The sequence below is a fragment of the Phyllobates terribilis genome, unplaced genomic scaffold (assembly GCF_046119375.1).
Source record: "Phyllobates terribilis strain yellow unplaced genomic scaffold, ASM4611937v1 Scaffold_3__8_contigs__length_932513732, whole genome shotgun sequence".
NCBI classification, from domain to species: Eukaryota; Metazoa; Chordata; class Amphibia; order Anura; family Dendrobatidae; genus Phyllobates; species Phyllobates terribilis.
In genome coordinates, this window is record NW_027362763.1 from 23,051,257 (window position 1) to 23,070,770 (window position 19,514).

Below are 19,514 nucleotides of genomic sequence, written 5' to 3' on the forward strand. Positions count from 1 at the left end.
GTCATGTCTACGCTGTGCTTGTGTGATATCTGTCATGTCTACGCTGTGCTTGTGTGATATCTGTCATGTCTACGCTGTGCTTGTGTGATATCTGTCATGTCTACGCTGAGCTTGTGTGTTATCTGTCATGTCTACGCTGTGCTTGTGTCTGATGTGTGTGCTACTCATTTACTTGTGTGATTGTGATTTTTTGATGTGTGTCCAACATGTTTTTGTTGTATTTGTCTTAATGTTACTTAAAGCATCACTATTGCAGTTTTTTTTCTTCAGCGCTGGAGTGACACTTTAAATGTAAGTCTCCTGCCCCCCCAGTCGTATACTCACCCTCCGGCGTCTTTACCAGTTTTCAGCACCGCTCCTATGGTGTTCTGTAGCGCCATCTTGTGAGCACAGCTTCTGAGTGCGCGGAAGTCAGAAGCTACGTCACTTGCTCCCAATGCAAGTCTATGAACGAGGCCGGGGGGAGGCCAGAACGAGGCCGGGGGGAGGCCAGAACAAGGCCGGGGGGAAGCCAGAACGAGGCCGGGGGGAGGCCAGAACGAGGCCGGGGGGAGGCCAGAACAAGGCCAGGGGGAAGCCAGAACGAGGCCAGAACAAGGCCGGGGGGAGGCCAGAACAAGGCCGGGGGGAGGCCAGAACGAGGTCGGGGGGAGGCCAGAACGAGGCCAGGGGGAGGCCAGAACGAGGCCACACCGAGGCTCTCATACACTTGTATTGAAAGTGACCTCCAGCGCGCGGCATGAAACACTGCAGCTGCCGGCAGGTCACTTTTCACCGGAGATCAACAGGAGCGACTCTGGAAAAGGGTGAAGGTGCCATTAGATGAGCGTGAGACGGGGAAGGGGAACTACTTTTAAAGCACCACTTCAGCGGTACAATAAAAAAAAATCGCAGGGTGATGCTTTAAAAGGATTTTCTGTTTTCATTCTTTTAATGCCCTTCGGCTTGCCCTAGGGCAAAGCAATAAAATCAGAGATACTCATCCACCTCGGGGCCGGCAATTCCTCTTTGCTACTGCCCTGGTCTTTGTTTTTAGGGTTCTGCCGTGATGTCATGACTAAAACACGTGAGTACTGGAGCCAATCGCTGAGCTCAGCAGTACTGCCGAGGTGGACGGAGCGAGGTGTTGAGCCCTGCGATTGGCTGAAGTGGTCACATGTGACATTACCACTGCAGCCTGTAAACCTAGACAGCCGTAACACAGAGACATCAGTAGACCAGGTGAAAATGAGTAACCCTGATTTAACTATGTTTTCCATAGCCCAAGCCGATGAGCACAAAAAATATTAACATGGAAGTACCCTTTAAGAAAGGGGCCCCATACACAATTCTTGCACAGGGGCCCTTTGCTGTCAGTTTCCGCCCCTGGCTAATAGGATGTCTCTCAGAGGGATTCCGGTTATTCTCTGAGAAGTTACCAGGTCTTGTTCCTGATTCTACCTTGGCTTCTATGTCCCAGTTGGACTCCATAGAAGAGTCTCCAGTATCACGGTCTGCCTGTATCTTTCTGTGTCACCCCTCACTGCTGACAGTGCGGCCTAGACAGCACCACCACCAAACCACTGGAGGCAACTTTCAGTTGACTATTGATCTCCAACTTCCAGGGTCCTCAGACCTCCCAAACAGCAAAGAGTAAACCAGGTAGTGAGTGCCACATGAGCTCTCCTATTGAGATGGATGGGCGGCTACCTGGTGAGGCGAGACACAAAATGTCCTGCTCTTATGTTTCCTTCCGTGTAATATTCATCTCCTTCTACAGGATTGCACATTAGTGAAGAAGACATCAACTGACTGTGAGACTCCCATCATCCATCACCACTTATCCAGAAGAAGTAGCTGGAATGAGAGCCCCATCACAGAAGCCCCGCACTCCCCAATGCCTGAGAAGAAGATCCTAGATCTCACCAACAAGATCACAGAGCTGCTGACTGGAGAGGTGACTGCTGGGAAATACACTGGAGCATTCTGGGTGATGTTGGTATACAGTTAGGTCCAGAATTATTTGGACAGTGACACAATTCTGACATTTACAAGATACAGTTATATAATCAAGCTGGGCTTACACTGCCAAGACTGAGATTTAATTTGAGGGGATTCGCATCCTAATTGGAGGAAGGGTTTAGGATTACAGCTCTTTAATATGTAGTTCCCTCTTTTTCAAGGAACAAAAAGTAATTGGACAATTATTTCAGTAACTTTGTAATGGGTTGCATGGGCTTTTCCCTCATTAATTCCTCACCAATTAATAAGGTAAAAGGTCTGAGCTGATTCCAGGTGCAGCATTTGCATTGGGAAGTTGTTGCTGTGAATCCACATCATGCAGTAAAAGGAGCTCTCAGTGGAAGAGAAACAGACCATCATTAGGCTGAAAAAAAAAGAAGGAATCCAAAAGAGAGATAGGAGAAATGTTAGGAGTGGCCAAATCAACAGTTTGTGCACCCTGGTGATGTCACGCAAGGTGTGAGAAAGACTTAGACTTAGTGCAACACAAAGGGAAGAGGGAAAGGAAACCCAGACTCTAGGGAAAGGGATTCAGTGTAGCCCTCCTGGCTGATAGAACATCACTTTGTCTCCCCTAACATCCCTATATTGGCTCTTCATCAATCGCCGCACGCTTTCCTCGCCCTGCCTGTCCCTGGCGTTTGGCCCTGGCTAGGGAAGGAAGGGGATGAGCACTAGTCGATCCCCACTGAACACTAAAGACAACAAGTGAGGACAACAAGGGAAAATGCTTAGCTTTAGACGACTGAAGACAAATGCACACACGTCCTCAAGCACCAGAGAGAAAGAAGTGCTGCTCTCGCTAAGCCTTCACAAGGACTAATGAATATCGCTGGCACCTCCCTCTGATACACAGCAGGTATTTATACACCCAGGCCAGGGTGTTAATTAGGCAGAGGAAGGTAGCCACTGGTCCTAGAGACAGCCTCTAAGAAGATGTCTGCAAAGGAAGAGATCTACAACTGCAGGGCGACTGTCTGTCACTTCTGCCACACCCGTGACAGTACCCCCTTCCTCTACGAGTGGCCTCCGGACACTCCGGACCAGGTTTCTCAGGATAAGAGGTGTGGAATGAACGAACCAACCTGGAAGCGTTCACCTCCGATACTGAAACCCACATCCTCTCCTCTGGACCATAGCCTTTCCAGTGCACCCAGTATTATAGAGAACGACATTGGAGACGAGAATCTACAATCCTTGAAATCTGGAACTCCAGATTACCATCAACCATTACTGCGGGCGGTGGTAGAGGTGAGGGCTCAAGTAGTTCCACATACTTCTTGAGTAAGGACCTGTGGAACACATTGTGGACCTTAAGGGCCTGAGGAAGTTCAAGACGAAACGCTGCTGGGTTAATGACAGCGCTTATTTTATAGGTACCAATAAATCTAGCTCCCTGCTTTCAAGAAGGAACTTTCAATCTTATATTCCTGGTAGACAACCACACAAAGTCATTCAGGTCCGAACCTGGCAAGCGTTTTCTGTCAGCCATACGTTTATACTTATCTCCCATGATCTTTAAAATACTCAGAACACCCTGTCATACCGAGGAGAGCGACAAAGCAAACCATTCCTCCTCAGGAACTCCTGAAGCTCCTCCCCCACTAAATGTACCAAACTTTGGTTGATAACTGTATGCACCGAAGAACGGTGACCTGCCAGTGGATTCTTGACGATGATTATTAATGGCAAATTCTGCCAGCGGTAAATAGGATACCCAATCCTCCTGATTTTTGGAGACTAAACACCTGAGGTAGGTCTCCAAATTCTGATTGACACCCTCGGTTTGACCATGCGACTGAGGGTGGAAGGCAGAGACGAGAACAGAATGCCTTCCAGAACTTGGAAACAAACTGGATCCCCCAATCTGACACCACTTTAGAGCGAACCCCGTGAAGCTTCACAATCTCATTTATGAACACCCGAGCAAGTGTCTTGGCATTTGGAAGTGCAGGCAATGCGACGAAGTGAACCATTTTACTGAAACTATCTACTACCACCAAAACCACCGTTTAGCCTTCAAAAACCGTTAGGTCAGTGATAAAATCGATGGACAAGTGTGTCCACGGCCTACTATGGATAGGTAGCGGAAGAAGAGTACCAGATTGACACGTATGTGAAACCTTAAAACGCGCGCAAATACTACAAGCAGCAACGTGTTCAATCACATCCCGATGCAACCCCAACCACCAAAAATGACGAGAGAGGAGGTCCGCGGTTGCCTTACCGCCCAGTAAGCACAGAGTTATGATGTTCCTTAATTACTTTGCGGTGCAAATTTGTTGGTACAAATAACCTTCCTGAAGAGTAGGAGGCAGGGGCGTCCCCCTGAGCCTCCAAAACTTTACCCTCCAGTTCCGAATACAGTGCCGAAATGACTATCCCTTTCTGTAATATCGGGGCAGGGTTCTCATGGTCACCACTACCAGGGATGCTCCAGGACTAAGCATCAGCCTTGACATTTTTGACACCTGGACGAAAAGTGACAACAAAATTGAACCTAGTAAAAAACAGGGACCATCTGGTTTGCCTAGGGTTGAGCCGTTTAGCTGACTGGAGATATGACAGGTTCTTATGGTCAGTAATAACAGTAATAGGATGGACAGCCCCCTCCAACCAATATCGCCATTCCTCGAACGCCAATTTGATCGCTAAATGTTCTCTATTACCTACGTCATAATTTCTCTTAGCCAAAGACAATTTTTAGAAAAGAAGGCGCATGGACGCCATTTACCAGGGGACAGACCCTAAGACAACACAGCCCCTACCCCAACATGCGACCCATCAACCTCCACAATAAAGAATTGGGAAACATTGGGTTGACTGAGTATAGGTGCGGTGGCAAAATGATTCTTTAAGGAAGAAAAAGCCTGGAGGGAGGCATCCGACCATTTGGAAAAATCAGACCCCTTCCTAGTCATGTCAATGAGGGGTTTCGCGTTTCACAATTACGGAGTAATTTTGGATGAATTTCTGGTAAAAATTTGTAAAGCCAAGAAAACGTAGAGCCTTCATGTTCTCGGGACATTCCCAATCAAGGACTGCATGAATCTTCTTCTCCGGATCCATCCGAAAACTTGAAGATGACAACAAGTACCCCAAAAACTGCAGCTCCTGAACAGCGAAAACACATTTTTCTAGTTTGGCATAAAGTTTGTTATCCCTTAATATCTGGAGCACCTGCTTAACATGCCCCCTGATTTGTCTCAAAATCAGGTGAGTAAACCAAAATATCGTCCAGATAGACCACCACAAACCTCCCCACCAAATGATGGAAAATATCATTTATGAAATGCTGGAATACAGCAGGTGCATTGGTCAAACCAAAAGGCATAACCAGACTCTCGAAATGTCCTTCCGGGTTATTGAACGCTGTTTTCCATTCGTCCCCTTCTCTGATTCTCACCAGATTGTAGGCTCCCCTTAAATCCAACTTGGAGAATACCTTAGCTCCTATAAACTGGCTGAACAAATCAGGAATCAGAGGAAGAGGGTATGGATCACAGATGGTAATTTCATTTAATTCCCGAAAATCTAAACAGGGACGTAGACCACCATTTTTTTTCTTCACAAAGAAGAACCCTGCCGCCACGGGCGAAGATGAAGGTCTAATATGTCCCTTCTCTAGACTTTCCGCAATTAAATCCTTCATGGATTGTCTCTCAGGGCCAGAAAGATTATACTGTCTGAACTTCGGTAGTTTAGCTTCGGGGGTCAGGCTAATAGGACAGTCATAAACACGATGAGGAGGCAAATCCTGACACCCCCTATCAGAGGAAACATCCTCAAAATCAGACAGAAAAGCAGGTAAAATTTCCATAAAGACAGTAGCAAGGGAAATTTCTATTCTCATGGCAGTAATTTCCCCATTCAATAATCTCCCTGGTTTGCCAATCCACCAATGGATTATGTTTAACAAGCCAAGGAATACCCAAAACAATTGATGTGGGAAGATTGTCCAGAACATAGCAAGGGATGATTTCACAATGAACTGTCCCCACACTTAGTTTTACATTATGTAAAATCTGAATAAATGCTTTGTGTGCAAGTGGCGCTGAGTCAGTGTCGAAGATGGAAATAGGTTCAGCTAAAGTACAGTAAGCAAAACCGTGAGTTTTCACAAACTCAGCATCAACCATACTGACTCCCACTCCACTGTCAACAAACACAGAATTTTCTCGGTTTTCCTCTCTAGCACCACCTCTGCTGTCAGGACAAAGCGGGGACTGCAGGTTGGCAACAAATGCACCCTTGTTTATCCAACCCCAAACTACCAAGAGTTAATCAAGTCCTTTTGTTTAGGAATTTGAGGTCCCAACAAAACGTCTCTTTTTTCCACAAAAAAAATACGCCTTTTTTCTTGCGAATCTTCGGGGAGATATATGATGCAGAGACACCCCCTAACCTCATGGGTTTCTCCACCTCCCCCAGTACTTGTTCACCTCCAGAACGCTCCCCCGGCAGAGGTACATAATCCTGACAAGAAGGCTCCGGAGAAGGTGGTCTCAACGTCTATCCCGAAGGCATCTATCAAGACGTATGGCCAACGACACAGCAGCCTCCAAGGACTGAGGGGTTTCATATACAGCCAAGGCATCTTTCAACCTTTCAGTAAGCTCCTCACAAAATTGACTTCTAAGGGCTGAGTCCTTCCATTTGGAATCCGTTGCCCATCTATCGAATTCCAAACTGTACGTCTCCACTGTCCGATTCCCCTGCTGAAGGCGACGTAGACTCAGCCATGGCGACTCAGTCACGGTCATCATAGATGAGGGCCAGAGAGCCACAGACTGGAGACAAACTGAGTCCTGTGGTAAAGAAAATGCCCAGGACTGAGGATCTCCCTGCTATAGAGAAATCACAATTCCAACCCGTTGCTCCTCATTACCGGAGGAGTAGGGACGAAGTTTAAAATACAGTTTGCAGGCCACCTTGAAAACAAAAAACTTGTTCCTGCCTGCTGAAAACCTGTCTAAAAGGGCAACCTTAGATAAAGGCTGGACAGGCCTACCTGCAGAGACCCCCACATTGGCGACTTGTAGCCACTGATGCTGCTGAACCTCACAGCGGAGGTCATTCATCTTCAGAGATAGACAGCGGAACTGCTCTGTGAGCTCTGCAACTGAACCCATACCAAGGAGAAAGGAAAAAAAAAAGGCCGACGTCCAAAAGCACTCAAAGAAAAAAAAACGCCAAAGTGTCAGTTTTCTTTTTTCTTTTTCAAAATGTGTTTGGTCGGTGATAATGTCACGCAAGGTGTGGGAAAGACTTAGTGCAACACGAAGGAAAGAGGGAAAGGGGGGGAGTGGAGAACTCCAGCCTCTCCTAACGTCCCTATATTGGCTCTTCACCAATCGCCGCACGCGTTCCTCGCCCTGTCTTTCCCTGGTGTTTGGCCCTGGCTAGGGAAGGAAGGGGATGAGAGGGGCAGCACAGTGGCTCATTGGTTAGCACTGCAGCCTTGCAGCGCTGGGGTCCTGAGTTCAAATCCCACCAAGGACAAGATCTGCAAGGAGTTTGTATGTTCTCCCCGTGTTTGCGTGGGTTTCCTCCGGGTTCTCCAGTTTCCTCCCACACTCCAAAGACATACTGATAGGGAATGTAGATTGTGAGCCCTAATGGGGACAGTGCCAATAATGTCTGTAAATTATCTGAATTGTAAAGCGCTGCGGAATATGTTGGCGTTATATAAATAAAAAAATATGAACACTAGTCAATCCCCACTGAACACTAAAAACAACAAGGGAGGACAACAAGGGAGAATGCTTAGCTTTAGACGACTGAAGACAAATGCGCACACGTCCTCAAGCACCAGAGATGAAGAAGTGCTGCTCTCGCTAAGCCTTCACAAGGAGTAATGAATATCGCTGGCACCTCCCTCTGATACATCTGATACACAGCTGGTATTTATACACCCAAGCCAAGGTGTTAATAGCCAGAGGAAAGTAGCCGCTGGCTCCTAGAGACAGCCTCTAAGAAGATGTCTGCAAATGCCAAACGTAGAGATGCAGGGCAAATGCCAACTGCAGGGCGACTGTCTGTCACTTCTGACACACCCGTGAAGGTGAGCTCAGAAACTCAGAAGGGCCTGGATGTCCATGGGAGACAACAATGGTGGATGATGTGAAAATCCTTCCAATGGTGAATAAAAACTCCTTCACAGCATCCACCCAAGTGAAGAACAGTCTCCAGGCAGATGATGATTCAGTGTCTAAGTCTACCATAAAGAAACTTCACTAAGGCAAATAAAGAGGTTTAATCACAAGGTGCAAACCACGAATCTGCCCGAAAATAGGCCGGATTAGACTTTGACAAAAAAACTTTTAAAGAAGCCGCCTAGTTCTGGAAAAGCATTATTTCAGCAGAGAAAACGCAGATCAGCCTGTACCAGAATGATGGGAATAAGAAAGTCTGGAGAAGGCTGCAGCGGCTCCTGATCCTCTGCACAGCACATCCTCTGTAACACATGGTGGAGGCGGTGTGATGGCTCGGGCAGCATGGATTCCAATGGCCGCAGGTCACTAGTGGTTATTGATGATGTGACTAAAGACAGAAGCAGCCGGATGAATCCAGTGTGTACAGGGCGAGACTTTCTGTTCAGATCCAACCAAATGCAGCAAGGTTGCTTGGACGGCGCTTCACAGGATAGATGGACAATGACCCAAATCATCCCGAGAAAGCAAAGAAGTGGAATATTGTCCAATGGCCGAGTCATCACCTGATCTCAGCCCCATCGAGCCGCATTTCACAGGCTGAAGACAAAACCTAAGGCAGAAAGAGCCACAAACAAGTGACAACTGAAATAACTGCAGTAAAGACGGCAAAGCCTCACACCGGAGGAGACCAGCGATGGTGATGGACATGGCCTCCAGACTTCAGGCCGTCATTGCTGCAAAGCCTCATACCGGAGGAGACCAGCGATGGTGACGTCCATGGCCTCCAGACTTCAGGCCATCATTGCTGCAAAGGATTCTCTACAAAGGATTAAATATGGACGTTTTATTTATGGGAAATGAATTTGTCCAATTAATCTGAGGCCCCAAAATGAAGAGGCTTTGTAGAAAAATGGCTGCAATTCCTAAACCTTTCCCAGGAGATTTCTGTTCAGCCCCTTTAATTAAACCTGAAAGTCTCCACTTCAATTACATCTCAGTTGTTTCATTTTAAAATCCAAAATAGTAGAATATCAGCCTGCAGAGCTGAAATCACGTAGATGTGTCACTGGGTAAAGATTTCTGGGCGTAACTGTATGTGTGTCAGGTTCCTGTCAGGTGTCAGGATGCCGCTGTCTATTTCTCCATGGAAGAGTGGGAGTACATGGAAGGACAGAAGGATCAGTACCAGGACGTCAGGATGAAAACTGACCCCCCGAGGATCAACCAGGACAAAAGCAACATGACTGCAGGAATATTACTCCTCGCCCAGGAGATCATCGACTTGTTACAGGGAAAGGTGAGAGTCTGACATGAGATCACTCTTATCTCTATTACTATAACAGGAAAGATGGAAGATGAGTAGAATCTATGTGGTGATCAGCGTCTCTCCCTGTACACAGGAGCACACAGTGGTGAAGAAGACGTCCGGTGACCGTGTGACCCCCTGTGTGTCCGGAGGACGGAGCCAGATCCAGAGCCCCATCACAGAAGCCCCGCACTCCCCGACACCGGAGAAGAAGATCCTAGAGCTCACCACCAAGATCACTGAGCTGCTGACCGGAGAGGTGACTGCTGGGAGATTATACACTGGAGGATTCTGGGTGATGAGAGGAGACTGCTGGGAGATTATACACTGGAGGATTCTGGGTGATGAGAGGAGACTGCTGGGAGATTATACACTGGAGGATTCTGGGTGATGAGAGGAGACTGCTGGGAGATTATACACTGGAGGATTCTGGGTGATGAAAGGAGACTGCTGGGAGATTATACACTGGAGGATTCTGGGTGATGAGAGGAGAGGAGACTGCTGGGAGATTATACACTGGAGGATTCTGGGTGATGAGAGGAGACTGCTGGGAGATTATACACTGGAGGATTCTGGGTGATCAGCGGAGACTGCTGGGAGATTATACACTGGAGGATTCTGGGTGATGAGAGGAGACTGCTGGGAGATTATACAGTATACACTGGAGGATTCTGGGTGATGAGAGGAGACTGCTGGGAGATTATACAGTATACACTGGAGGATTCTGGGTGATGAGAGGAGACTGCTGGGAGATTATACAGTATACACTGGAGGATTCTGGGTGATGAGAGGAGACTGCTGGGAGATTATACAGTATACACTGGAGGATTCTGGGTGATGAGAGGAGACTGCTGGGAGATTATACACTGGAGGATTCTGGGTGATGAGAGGAGACTGCTGGGAGATTATACAGTATACACTGGAGTATTCTGGGTGTTGAGCGGTGACTGCTGGGAGATTATACACTGGAGGATTCTGGGTGATGACCGGAGACTGCTGGGAGAGTATACACTGGAGGATTCTGGGTGATGAGAGGAGACTCCTGGGAGAGTATACACTGGAGGATTCTGGGTGATGAGAGGAGACTCCTGGGAGATTATACACTGGAGGATTCTGGGTGATGAGAGGAGACTGCTGGGAGATTATACACTGGAGGATTCTGGGTGATGAGAGGAGACTGCTGGGAGATTATACACTGGAGGATTCTGGGTGATGAGAGGAGACTGCTGGGAGATTATACACTGGAGGATTCTGGGTGATGAGAGGAGACTGCTGGGAGATTATACACTGGAGGATTCTGGGTGATAGGAGACTGCTGGGAGATTATACAGTATACACTGGAGGATTCTGGGTGATGAGGGGAGACTGCTGGGAGATTATACACTGGAGGATTCTGGGTGATGAGAGGAGACTGCTGGGAGATTATACACTGGAGGATTCTGGGTGATGAGCGGAGACTGCTGGGAGATTATACACTGGAGGATTCTGGGTGATAGGAGACTGCTGGGAGATTATACAGTATACACTAGAGGATTCTGGGTGATGAGGGGAGACTGCTGGGAGATTATACAGTATACACTGGAGGATTCTGGGTGATGAGAAGAGACTGCTGGGAGATTATACAGTATACACTGGAGGATTCTGGGTGATGAGGGAAGACTGCTGGGAGATTATACAGTATACACTGGAGGATTCTGGGTGATGAGAGGAGACTGCTGGGAGATTATACAGTATACACTGGAGGATTCTGGGTGATGACCGGAGACTGCTGGGAGATTATACAGTATACACTGGAGGATTCTGGGTGATGAGATGAGAGGAGACTGCTGGGAGATTATACACTGGAGGATTCTGGGTGATGAGCGGAGACTGCTGGGAGCTTATACACTGGAGGATTCTGGGTGATGTGAGGAGACTGCTGGGAGATTATACAGTATACACTGGAGCATACTGGGTGATGAGAGGAGACTGCTGGGAGATTATACAGTATACACTGGAGCATTCTGGGTGATGAGAGGAGAGGAGACTGCTGGGAGATTATACAGTATACACTGGAGGATTCTGGGTGATGAGCGGAGAGGAGACTGATGGGAGATTATACAGTATATACTGGAGGATTCTGGGTGATGAGGGGAGACTGCTGGGAGATTATACACTGGAGGATTCTGGGTGATGAGAATAGACTGCTGGGAGATTATACAGTATACACTGGAGGATTCTGGGTGATGAGAGGAGACTGCTGGGAGATTATACAGTATACACTGGAGGATTCTGGGCGATGAGAGGAGACTGCTGGGAGATTATACAGTATACACTGGAGGATTCTGGGTGATGAGGAGACTGCTGGGAGATTATACTCTGGAGGATTCTGAGTGATGAGAGGTGACTGCTGGGAGATTACACAGTATTCACTGGAGGATTCTGGGTGATGAGCGGAGGCTGCTGGGAGATTATACACTGGAGGATTCTGGGTGATGAGAATAGACTGCTGGGAGATTATACAGTATACACTCGAGGATTCTGGGTGATGAGGGGAGACTGCTGGGAGATTATACACTGGAGGATTCTGGGTGCTGAGAGGAGACTGCTGGGAGATTATACACTGGAGGATTCTGGGTGATGAGAGGAGAGTGCTGGGAGATTATACACTGGAGGATTCTGGGTGCTGAGAGGAGACTGCTGGGAGATTATACACTGGAGGATTCTGGGTGATGAGAGGAGACTGCTGGGAGATTATACACTGGAGGATTCTGGGTGATGAGAGGAGACTGCTGGGAGATTATACACTGGAGGATTCTGGGTGATGAGAGGAGAGGAGACTGCTGGGAGATTATACAGTATACACTGGAGGATTCTGGGTGATGAGTGGTGACTGCTGGGAGATTAGGCACAGGAGGATTCTGGGTGATGAGAGGAGACTGCTGGGAGATTATACACTGGAGGATTCTGGGTGATGAGAGGAGAGTGCTGGGAGATTATACAGTATACACTGGAGGATTCTGGGTGATGAGAGGTGACTGCTGGTTGATTATACAGTATACACTGGAGGATTCTGGGTGATGAGAGGAGACTGCTGGGAGATTATACAGTATACACTGGGGGATTCTGGGTGATGAGAGGTGACTGCTGGGAGATTATACAGTATACACTGGAGGATTCTGGGTGATGAGCGGAGACTGCTGGGAGGTTATACAGTGTACACTGGAGGATTCTGGGTGATGAGAGGAGACTGCTGGGAGATTATACAGTATACACTGGAGGATTCTGGGTGATGAGGGGAGACTGCTGGGAGATTATACAGTATACACTGGAGGATTCTGGGTGATGAGAGGAGACTGCTGGGAGATTATACAGTATACACTGGAGGATTCTGGGTGATGAGAGGAGACTGCTGGGAGATTATACAGTATACACTGGAGGATTCTGGGTGATGAGAGGAGACTGCTGGGAGATTATACAGTATACACTGGAGGATTCTGGGTGATGAGAGGAGACTGCTGGGAGATTATACAGTATACACTGGAGGATTCTGGGTGATGTCGCTCTCGTTGGTTGTCAGGTTCCTCTCCGGTGTCAGGACCTCGCTCTCTATTTCTCCATGGAGGAGTGGGATTATGTAGGAGGACACTGGGATCAGTATCAGGACGTTGTGGTGGAGGAGCACCGGCCTCTGGTGTCACCAGGTAAGAGGAGACCTCAGTCATTTCTTTGTGGTTGTTGTGGCCGTTTCTGTGGTCGGTGCTGGCAGATGTAGTTCATCCTCACCACTGTCCCCGGCCGTGCAGACACGTGTCTGTAATTACCGATTAGTATAATTATTGATATTTGGTTGTAAGATGATTTCGCTTGTGGCTGAATGAGCACTGATGATGATGATGGAAGAGGAGCAGGTCTGTTCTGTGACATGGTTTAGAAGTTCTGGGGTCTCCTTTGTGTTACCCCTGATGATTGATGAGAACTTCTCAGACACAGGTACTGGGGAAGGAAGGACCACATGGGGATCCCATATTCCGCACCTTCTGTTCCCCTGGTGATCCGGGGATTTGCCTGTAATGTGTATTGGATCCCATAACATTTCTTGTAGATCCTCCTTCCTGGATCAGAAGTGGGACATGGAGGGGCCTTTACATTTAAAGTTGTGATTTCAAAAAATAATTTAATCTGTTTTTATTTCCAGCAGAGAATGCAAGTGATCATCCTGGAGGAAATGTGATGTTATCGCTAAAATATAATGTAAAAGATGAAGATATCCCGTGTCAGTCCTCAAGAAAAAACCTCATTACCCCTAATGTACATCGAGAATATCTCATTTCATATAAGAGAAGTCACACAAGAGAGAAGCCGTATTCATGTTCAGAATGTAAGAAATGCTTTTCAGACAAATATCATCTTATTAGACATCAGAGAATACATACAGGAGAGAAGCCGTATTCATGTTCAGAATGTGGGAAGCATTTTACACATAAATCAGATCTTGTTACACATAAGAAAATTCACACAGGAGCGAAGCCGTATTCATGTTCAGAATGTGGGAAGCATTTTACACATAAATCAGATCTTGTTACACATAAGAAAATTCACACAGCAGCGAAGCCGTATTCATGTTCAGAATGTGGGAAGCGTTTTATAAACAAATCAAATCTTGTTTTACATGAGAAACTACACAAAATTGAGATGCCGTATTCATGTTCAGAATGTGGCAAATGTTTTTCCCAAAAATCTAACCTTCTTAAACATGAGAGAATTCACAAAGGAAAAAGGCAGTTTCCTTGTTCAGAATGTGGAAAGTGTTTTTCACTCAAAGAAGTTCTTACTAAACACCTGAAAATTCATACAGGAGAAAGGCCGTTTTCATGTTCAGAATGTGGGAAATGTTTTTTAGGTAAATCAGACCTTGTTAGACATGAGAGAATTCACACAGGAGAGAAGCCGTATTCATGTTCAGAATGTGGGAAATGTTTTTCACTCAAAGTTCTACTTATTAAACACCAGAAAATTCATACAGGAGAAAGACCATTTTCATGTTTAGAATGTGGAAAATGTTTTATAGATAAATCACATCTTGTTAGACATGAGAGAAGTCACACAGGAGAGAAGCCGTATTCATGTTCAGAATGTGGGAAATGTTTTATTATGAAATCACATCTTGTTAGACATGAGAGAATTCACACAGGAGAGAAACCTTATTCATGTTCAGAATGTGGGAAATGTTTTATTATGAAATCACATCTTGTTGCGCATGAGAGAATTCACACAGGAGAGAAGCTGTATTCATGTTCAGTATGCGATAAAAGTTTTAACTATAAATCAAGTTTTATTTCACATGAGAGAATTCACACTGGAGAGAAGCCGCACTCTTGTTCAGAATGTGGGAAATGTTTTGTAAATAAATCATCTCTTAATGAGCATAAGAGTGTTCACACAGGAGAGAAGCCGTATTCATGTTCAGAATGTGGGAAATGTTTTAAAAAAAAATCAAATATTGTTGTGCATAGGAAAAGTCACACAGGGGAGAAGCCGTATTCATGTTCAGAATGTGGGAAATGTTTTACTTTAAAATCAAGTCTTGTTATACACAAGAGAATTCACACAGGAGAGAAGCCGTATTCATGTTCAGTATGTCAGAAAAGTTTTCCATATAAATCAAGTCTTATTTCACATGAGAAAACTCACACAGGAGAGAAGTCATATTCATTTTCAGAATATGGGAAATGTTTTAAAGAAAAATCAAATATTGTTGAGCATAGAATAATTCACACAGGAGAGAAGCCGTACTCATGTTCAAAATGTCATAAAGTGTTTAAATATAAACAAAGTCTTACTGCACATGAGAGAATTCACACAGGAAATGCATATACATGTTCAGAATGTGGAAAATTCTTTATGAGTAAAGCAAATCTTATGACTCATGTGAAAATGCACACAGAAAAAAAGCCGTATTCATGTTCAGAATGTGGGAAATGTTTTCATACTGAAGCTTTGCTAAGTTCTCATCAAAGAGATCACACTGGAGAGAATCCGGTTACATGTAGCGAATGTGGGCTCTGTTTTATATATGAATCAAGTCTTCTCAGACATAAGAAAGTTCATGTTCAGAGTGTGGAAAATGTTTCTATAAACGAATCATTTCCGGTCAAACATCAGAGAAGTTACACAGTAGAGAAGCCGTATTCATGCTCCGAATGTGGGAAATGCTTTATTAGCAAAGACAAACTCCATAGTCATCAGAGAAGTCGCACACAGGGGGGAAGCTGTTTTACTATTTAATATGAAACATTTTTACAAACATTTACAAAGTGTGTGTGTGTAGAAGCTCAAAAGGGGGCTTTTACTCAATACTGAGCAAAGGGTCTGGATACTTATGACCATGTGATATTTCAGTTTTTCTTTTTTAATAAATTTGCAAAAATTTCTACATTTCTGGGTTTTTTTTTTCAGTCAAGCTGGGGTGCAGCGTGTACTTTAATGAGAAAAAATGAACTTTTTAGAATTTATCAAATGGCTGCAATGAAACAAAGAGTGAAAAATTTAAAGGGGTCTGAATACTTTCCGTACCCACTGTATATATAAAGGGGTTGTCCACTACTAGCACAACCTCTTCTCAATCTGAATGTTTGCCACTTTAAATTGCTCCAGCACCATAGTAAGAAAAACATGCCCATATCATGATGCTTCCACCATGCTTCACTGTCTTCAGAGTGTACTGTGGCTTGAATGCAGAGTTTAGGGGTCGTCTGATGAACTGGCTGCGGCCCTTGGGCCCAAAAAGAACAATTTTACTTTCATCAGTCCACAAAATGTTTTTCCATTTCTCTTTAGGCCAGTTGATGTGTTCTTTGGCAAATTGTATCCGCTTCAGTACATGTCTTTTTTTTAACAGTGGGACTTTGCCGGGACTTCTTGCTAAGAGATTAGCTTCACACAGGCATCTTCTAACTGTCATAGTCCTTACAAGTAACTTGAGACTGTCTGTGATCATCCTGGAGCTGATCATTGGCTGAGCCTTTGCCATTCTGGCTATCCTTCAATCCATTCGAATGGTAGTCTTTCGTTCTCTTCCATGTCTCTCTTGTTTTGCTTTCCATTTTAAAGCATTGGAGATCATTTTAGCTGAACAGCCGATCATTGTCTGCATTTCTTTATAAGTTTTACCCTCTCCAATCAACTTTTTAATCAAAGTATGCTGTTCTTCTGAACAATGTCTGGAACTCCCCATATTTCTGAGGCTTTCAAGGAGAAATGCATGTCCAACATGTGCTGACTTCACCCTTAAATAAGGGCCACCTGATTCACACCTGTTTCTTCACAGAATGATTGACCTCACTAATTGACCTCCACACTGCTATTATTGTGAACACATCCCGTACAATTAATTATCCATACTGGTATTATTTTGAATACACCCCCTGACAATTATTCAGATACACAGACTCAAAAACCTGCAGATGATGAATGTGGAATCTGGGGGTTTCTTACAATCTCCTGCACCAACTGGTAAATTGTTTGACATGTGGTGATAGAATTTATACCATAAACACTGATTAATCTGGTCAGTCATATTGGACTGCGATTATTCTGAACACTACAGTAAGTAATTAACAGTTAGTGAGCGGCCAGATACAGCTCGATTCCTGTTAATTTAGTGTGTCGCTAAAAGAAAGCGTTCCCTTGGTAATATGATGTCCCCCGGATTGTATCACAACCAGTTTAGAACATCTTGGCTTTCCATCAGAGGTTTTCTCACATCTGCAGGCAGTAAATGTAAAGCGTATATCGGAAAAGCTACAAAACATTAACAGTAACAGGACACATTCGGGGGGAACTAGACATTTTTGGAGACACATAATGGGAACATCCAAAGTCTCACATTCTTTGGAATTGAGAGAGTTAATCGTCCAGATAGAGGAGGAGGCTGAGGGAAAAACTGTTATTGAGGAAGACATTCGGGATTACGTTGGACACGAAGGCACCAAAAGGAATGAATTATAAAACTGATACTGCGCTTAATTACTGACATTTAGTATTGATATTGTTCTCTAATTATGATTTTGTGTATATTCCGTATAGCGCTGTATTAATGAATTTTGTTACATTTATTTTTATCATTTCTATGTCCGCCTGGTTTTTCATGGTTCTCATAATTGGTGATTGGTTGTTATAAATGGTATATAACATAAACAGAGAAAATCCGCTCACCTGAATGGCTATTTGAACTAAAATATGCTGATCATATAATTTTACCTATGGTAACTAGTGTTGAGCATTCCGATACCGCAAATATCGGCCGATACCCGATATTACAGTATCGGAGTTCCGATACTTTTACAATATCGAATACCGGAATCGGAAATTCCCATAATGCCTGCGCTCTGCAGTGTCTCTGAAGGATGACAAGCTGGATGGCAGCGCTCAGCTGCGATCCAGCCTATCATCAGAATGCCATCCCAGCGTGGGAGAATTCTCCTGATTGTTTAAAAGCCGGCGGGCGGTAAAAAGCCGCCGGCTTTTAAACAATCACACAGCCCCATACTGCTTCCCCGCAGCCTCCCACCCCGATCTTCCGCTCCCCTCACCACCTTCCATCCCGATCGTAAGTTAGGACCAGGCGGGGAGCGCAGCACCAAGGAGCGGGGAGCGAAGGACCCGGGCGGGGAAGCCGGCAGTGAAAAGACTTCACCGCCGGCTTTCCCCTTCTGTGCTGCGCTCTCCCGCCTGTTATTTCAAATGAACAGCTGAGGTATCAGGTGATGCCGATCAGCTGTTCATTTGAAGTAGCCGCGGTGCCCTCAGAGGGTTCATGTGAGTTCATGCTTGACTGCATTGCATGAACTCACATGAACTTTCCCACGGCCGCACACATCAGCCTCACCTCGCAGACCATCAGATCATCATGATTGGTGTGTGCGGGTGTCTGCGTGCAGGCAGACATAGGCCGATGTGACACTACTACTCCCATCGGCCTATGTCTGTCCCCCGTCCACTCGTGCCAGCAGGATCAGCTCGATGGGAGCAGTAGTTCCCATCAGCCTGATCCTGCTATTTAAACTGCCCCATATGTTATTTTTACCCCTATACGTGTTTTATTCTTTTTAGGCCCTCATATATATATTTTTTTTGTTTTTGGTCCCCAATAAATTTTAAATACATGTCATTGGTGGCCAGTGGTTACCTAAAATAAATTAGTTTATACATTACCTGTCCCCGCCAATCGCCACCTAAAATAAAGTAAAAAAAAAAAAAATACACCTATACTCACCTAGACACCTAATTCCCCGAAGCCATCGATCTCCTGTAATAAAATATAAAATAATAAACCACAACCTTATCCTTACCCCTCCGTAGTAGTCCACGAGTGTCCCACGAAGATCTCCAGTTTAGAGCAGCCACATAGAATGTGACTGCTCTGAAACGCTGCCGCCGCTAGAGTGACGAGGCCGTAAAGCAGCCCCGTCATTGCATAAGCGGGTTCGCCGGAGAAATTCCCACGGTACAGCAGTGCCGTAAAGTAGGTCACCGGAGCAGCGCTGACTGAATGCACTCCGGTGACCTCAGTCAGGGGCTCACGCTGCCGGGAGCGGACGTGTTCCCGGCAGTGTGAGCTTACAGCAGCCATGCACAGCTGTCACCATCTCCAGATGTGACAGCTGTGCATGGGAGATCACAGCGCAGGAACGTGGACAGGTAACTATTTTTTTTTTAGTAAACTAAGAATTAAATAAAGTGGTGTGTTTTATTTCAAATAAATTATTTTTTTCTGGGTGTAGTGTTTTTTTTCTTTTTAACACTTTGTAGGTTAGTAATGGGGGTGTCTTATAGACGCCCATCATTACTAACCTGGGCTTCATGGCAGCTGGCGCTGACATGAACCCCACCACTATTACCCCCTGCCATCGCACCAGGGCAGCGTGGAAGAGCGAGGCTAAGCGCCAGAATTGGCACATCCTATGTATGCGCCATTTCTGGGGTGGCTGACGGCTGGTGTTTCTAGCCTGGGAGGGGGACAATATTCATGGCACCCTTCCTGGGCTATTAATATCAGCCCCCAGCTGTCT

The 19,514-nt window shown here is 45.6% G+C and overlaps 1 protein-coding gene across 4 annotated transcripts in view; it reads left to right on the forward strand.

The window, feature by feature from the left end:
- LOC141258716 (uncharacterized) overlaps window positions 1-15,862 on the forward strand; it is a 49,593-nt gene extending 33,731 nt beyond the window's left edge. Inside the window, exons 3-7 of one of the 4 annotated variants that reach the window (XM_073673746.1) lie at window positions 1,760-1,936; window positions 9,262-9,453; window positions 9,557-9,721; window positions 13,022-13,145; window positions 13,643-15,858. In XM_073673746.1, coding sequence (XP_073529847.1) covers window positions 1,760-1,936; window positions 9,262-9,453; window positions 9,557-9,721; window positions 13,022-13,145; window positions 13,643-15,729 — 2,745 coding nt within the window. In that variant the 3' untranslated portion in view covers window positions 15,730-15,858. Of the gene's footprint in view, window positions 1-1,759; window positions 1,937-9,261; window positions 9,454-9,556; window positions 9,722-13,021; window positions 13,146-13,639 lie in introns of all 4 variants that reach the window. The other 3 variants (XM_073673743.1, XM_073673744.1, XM_073673747.1) reach the window with 3 other exon arrangements.
- The last annotated feature ends 3,652 nt before the right edge of the window (window positions 15,863-19,514 follow it).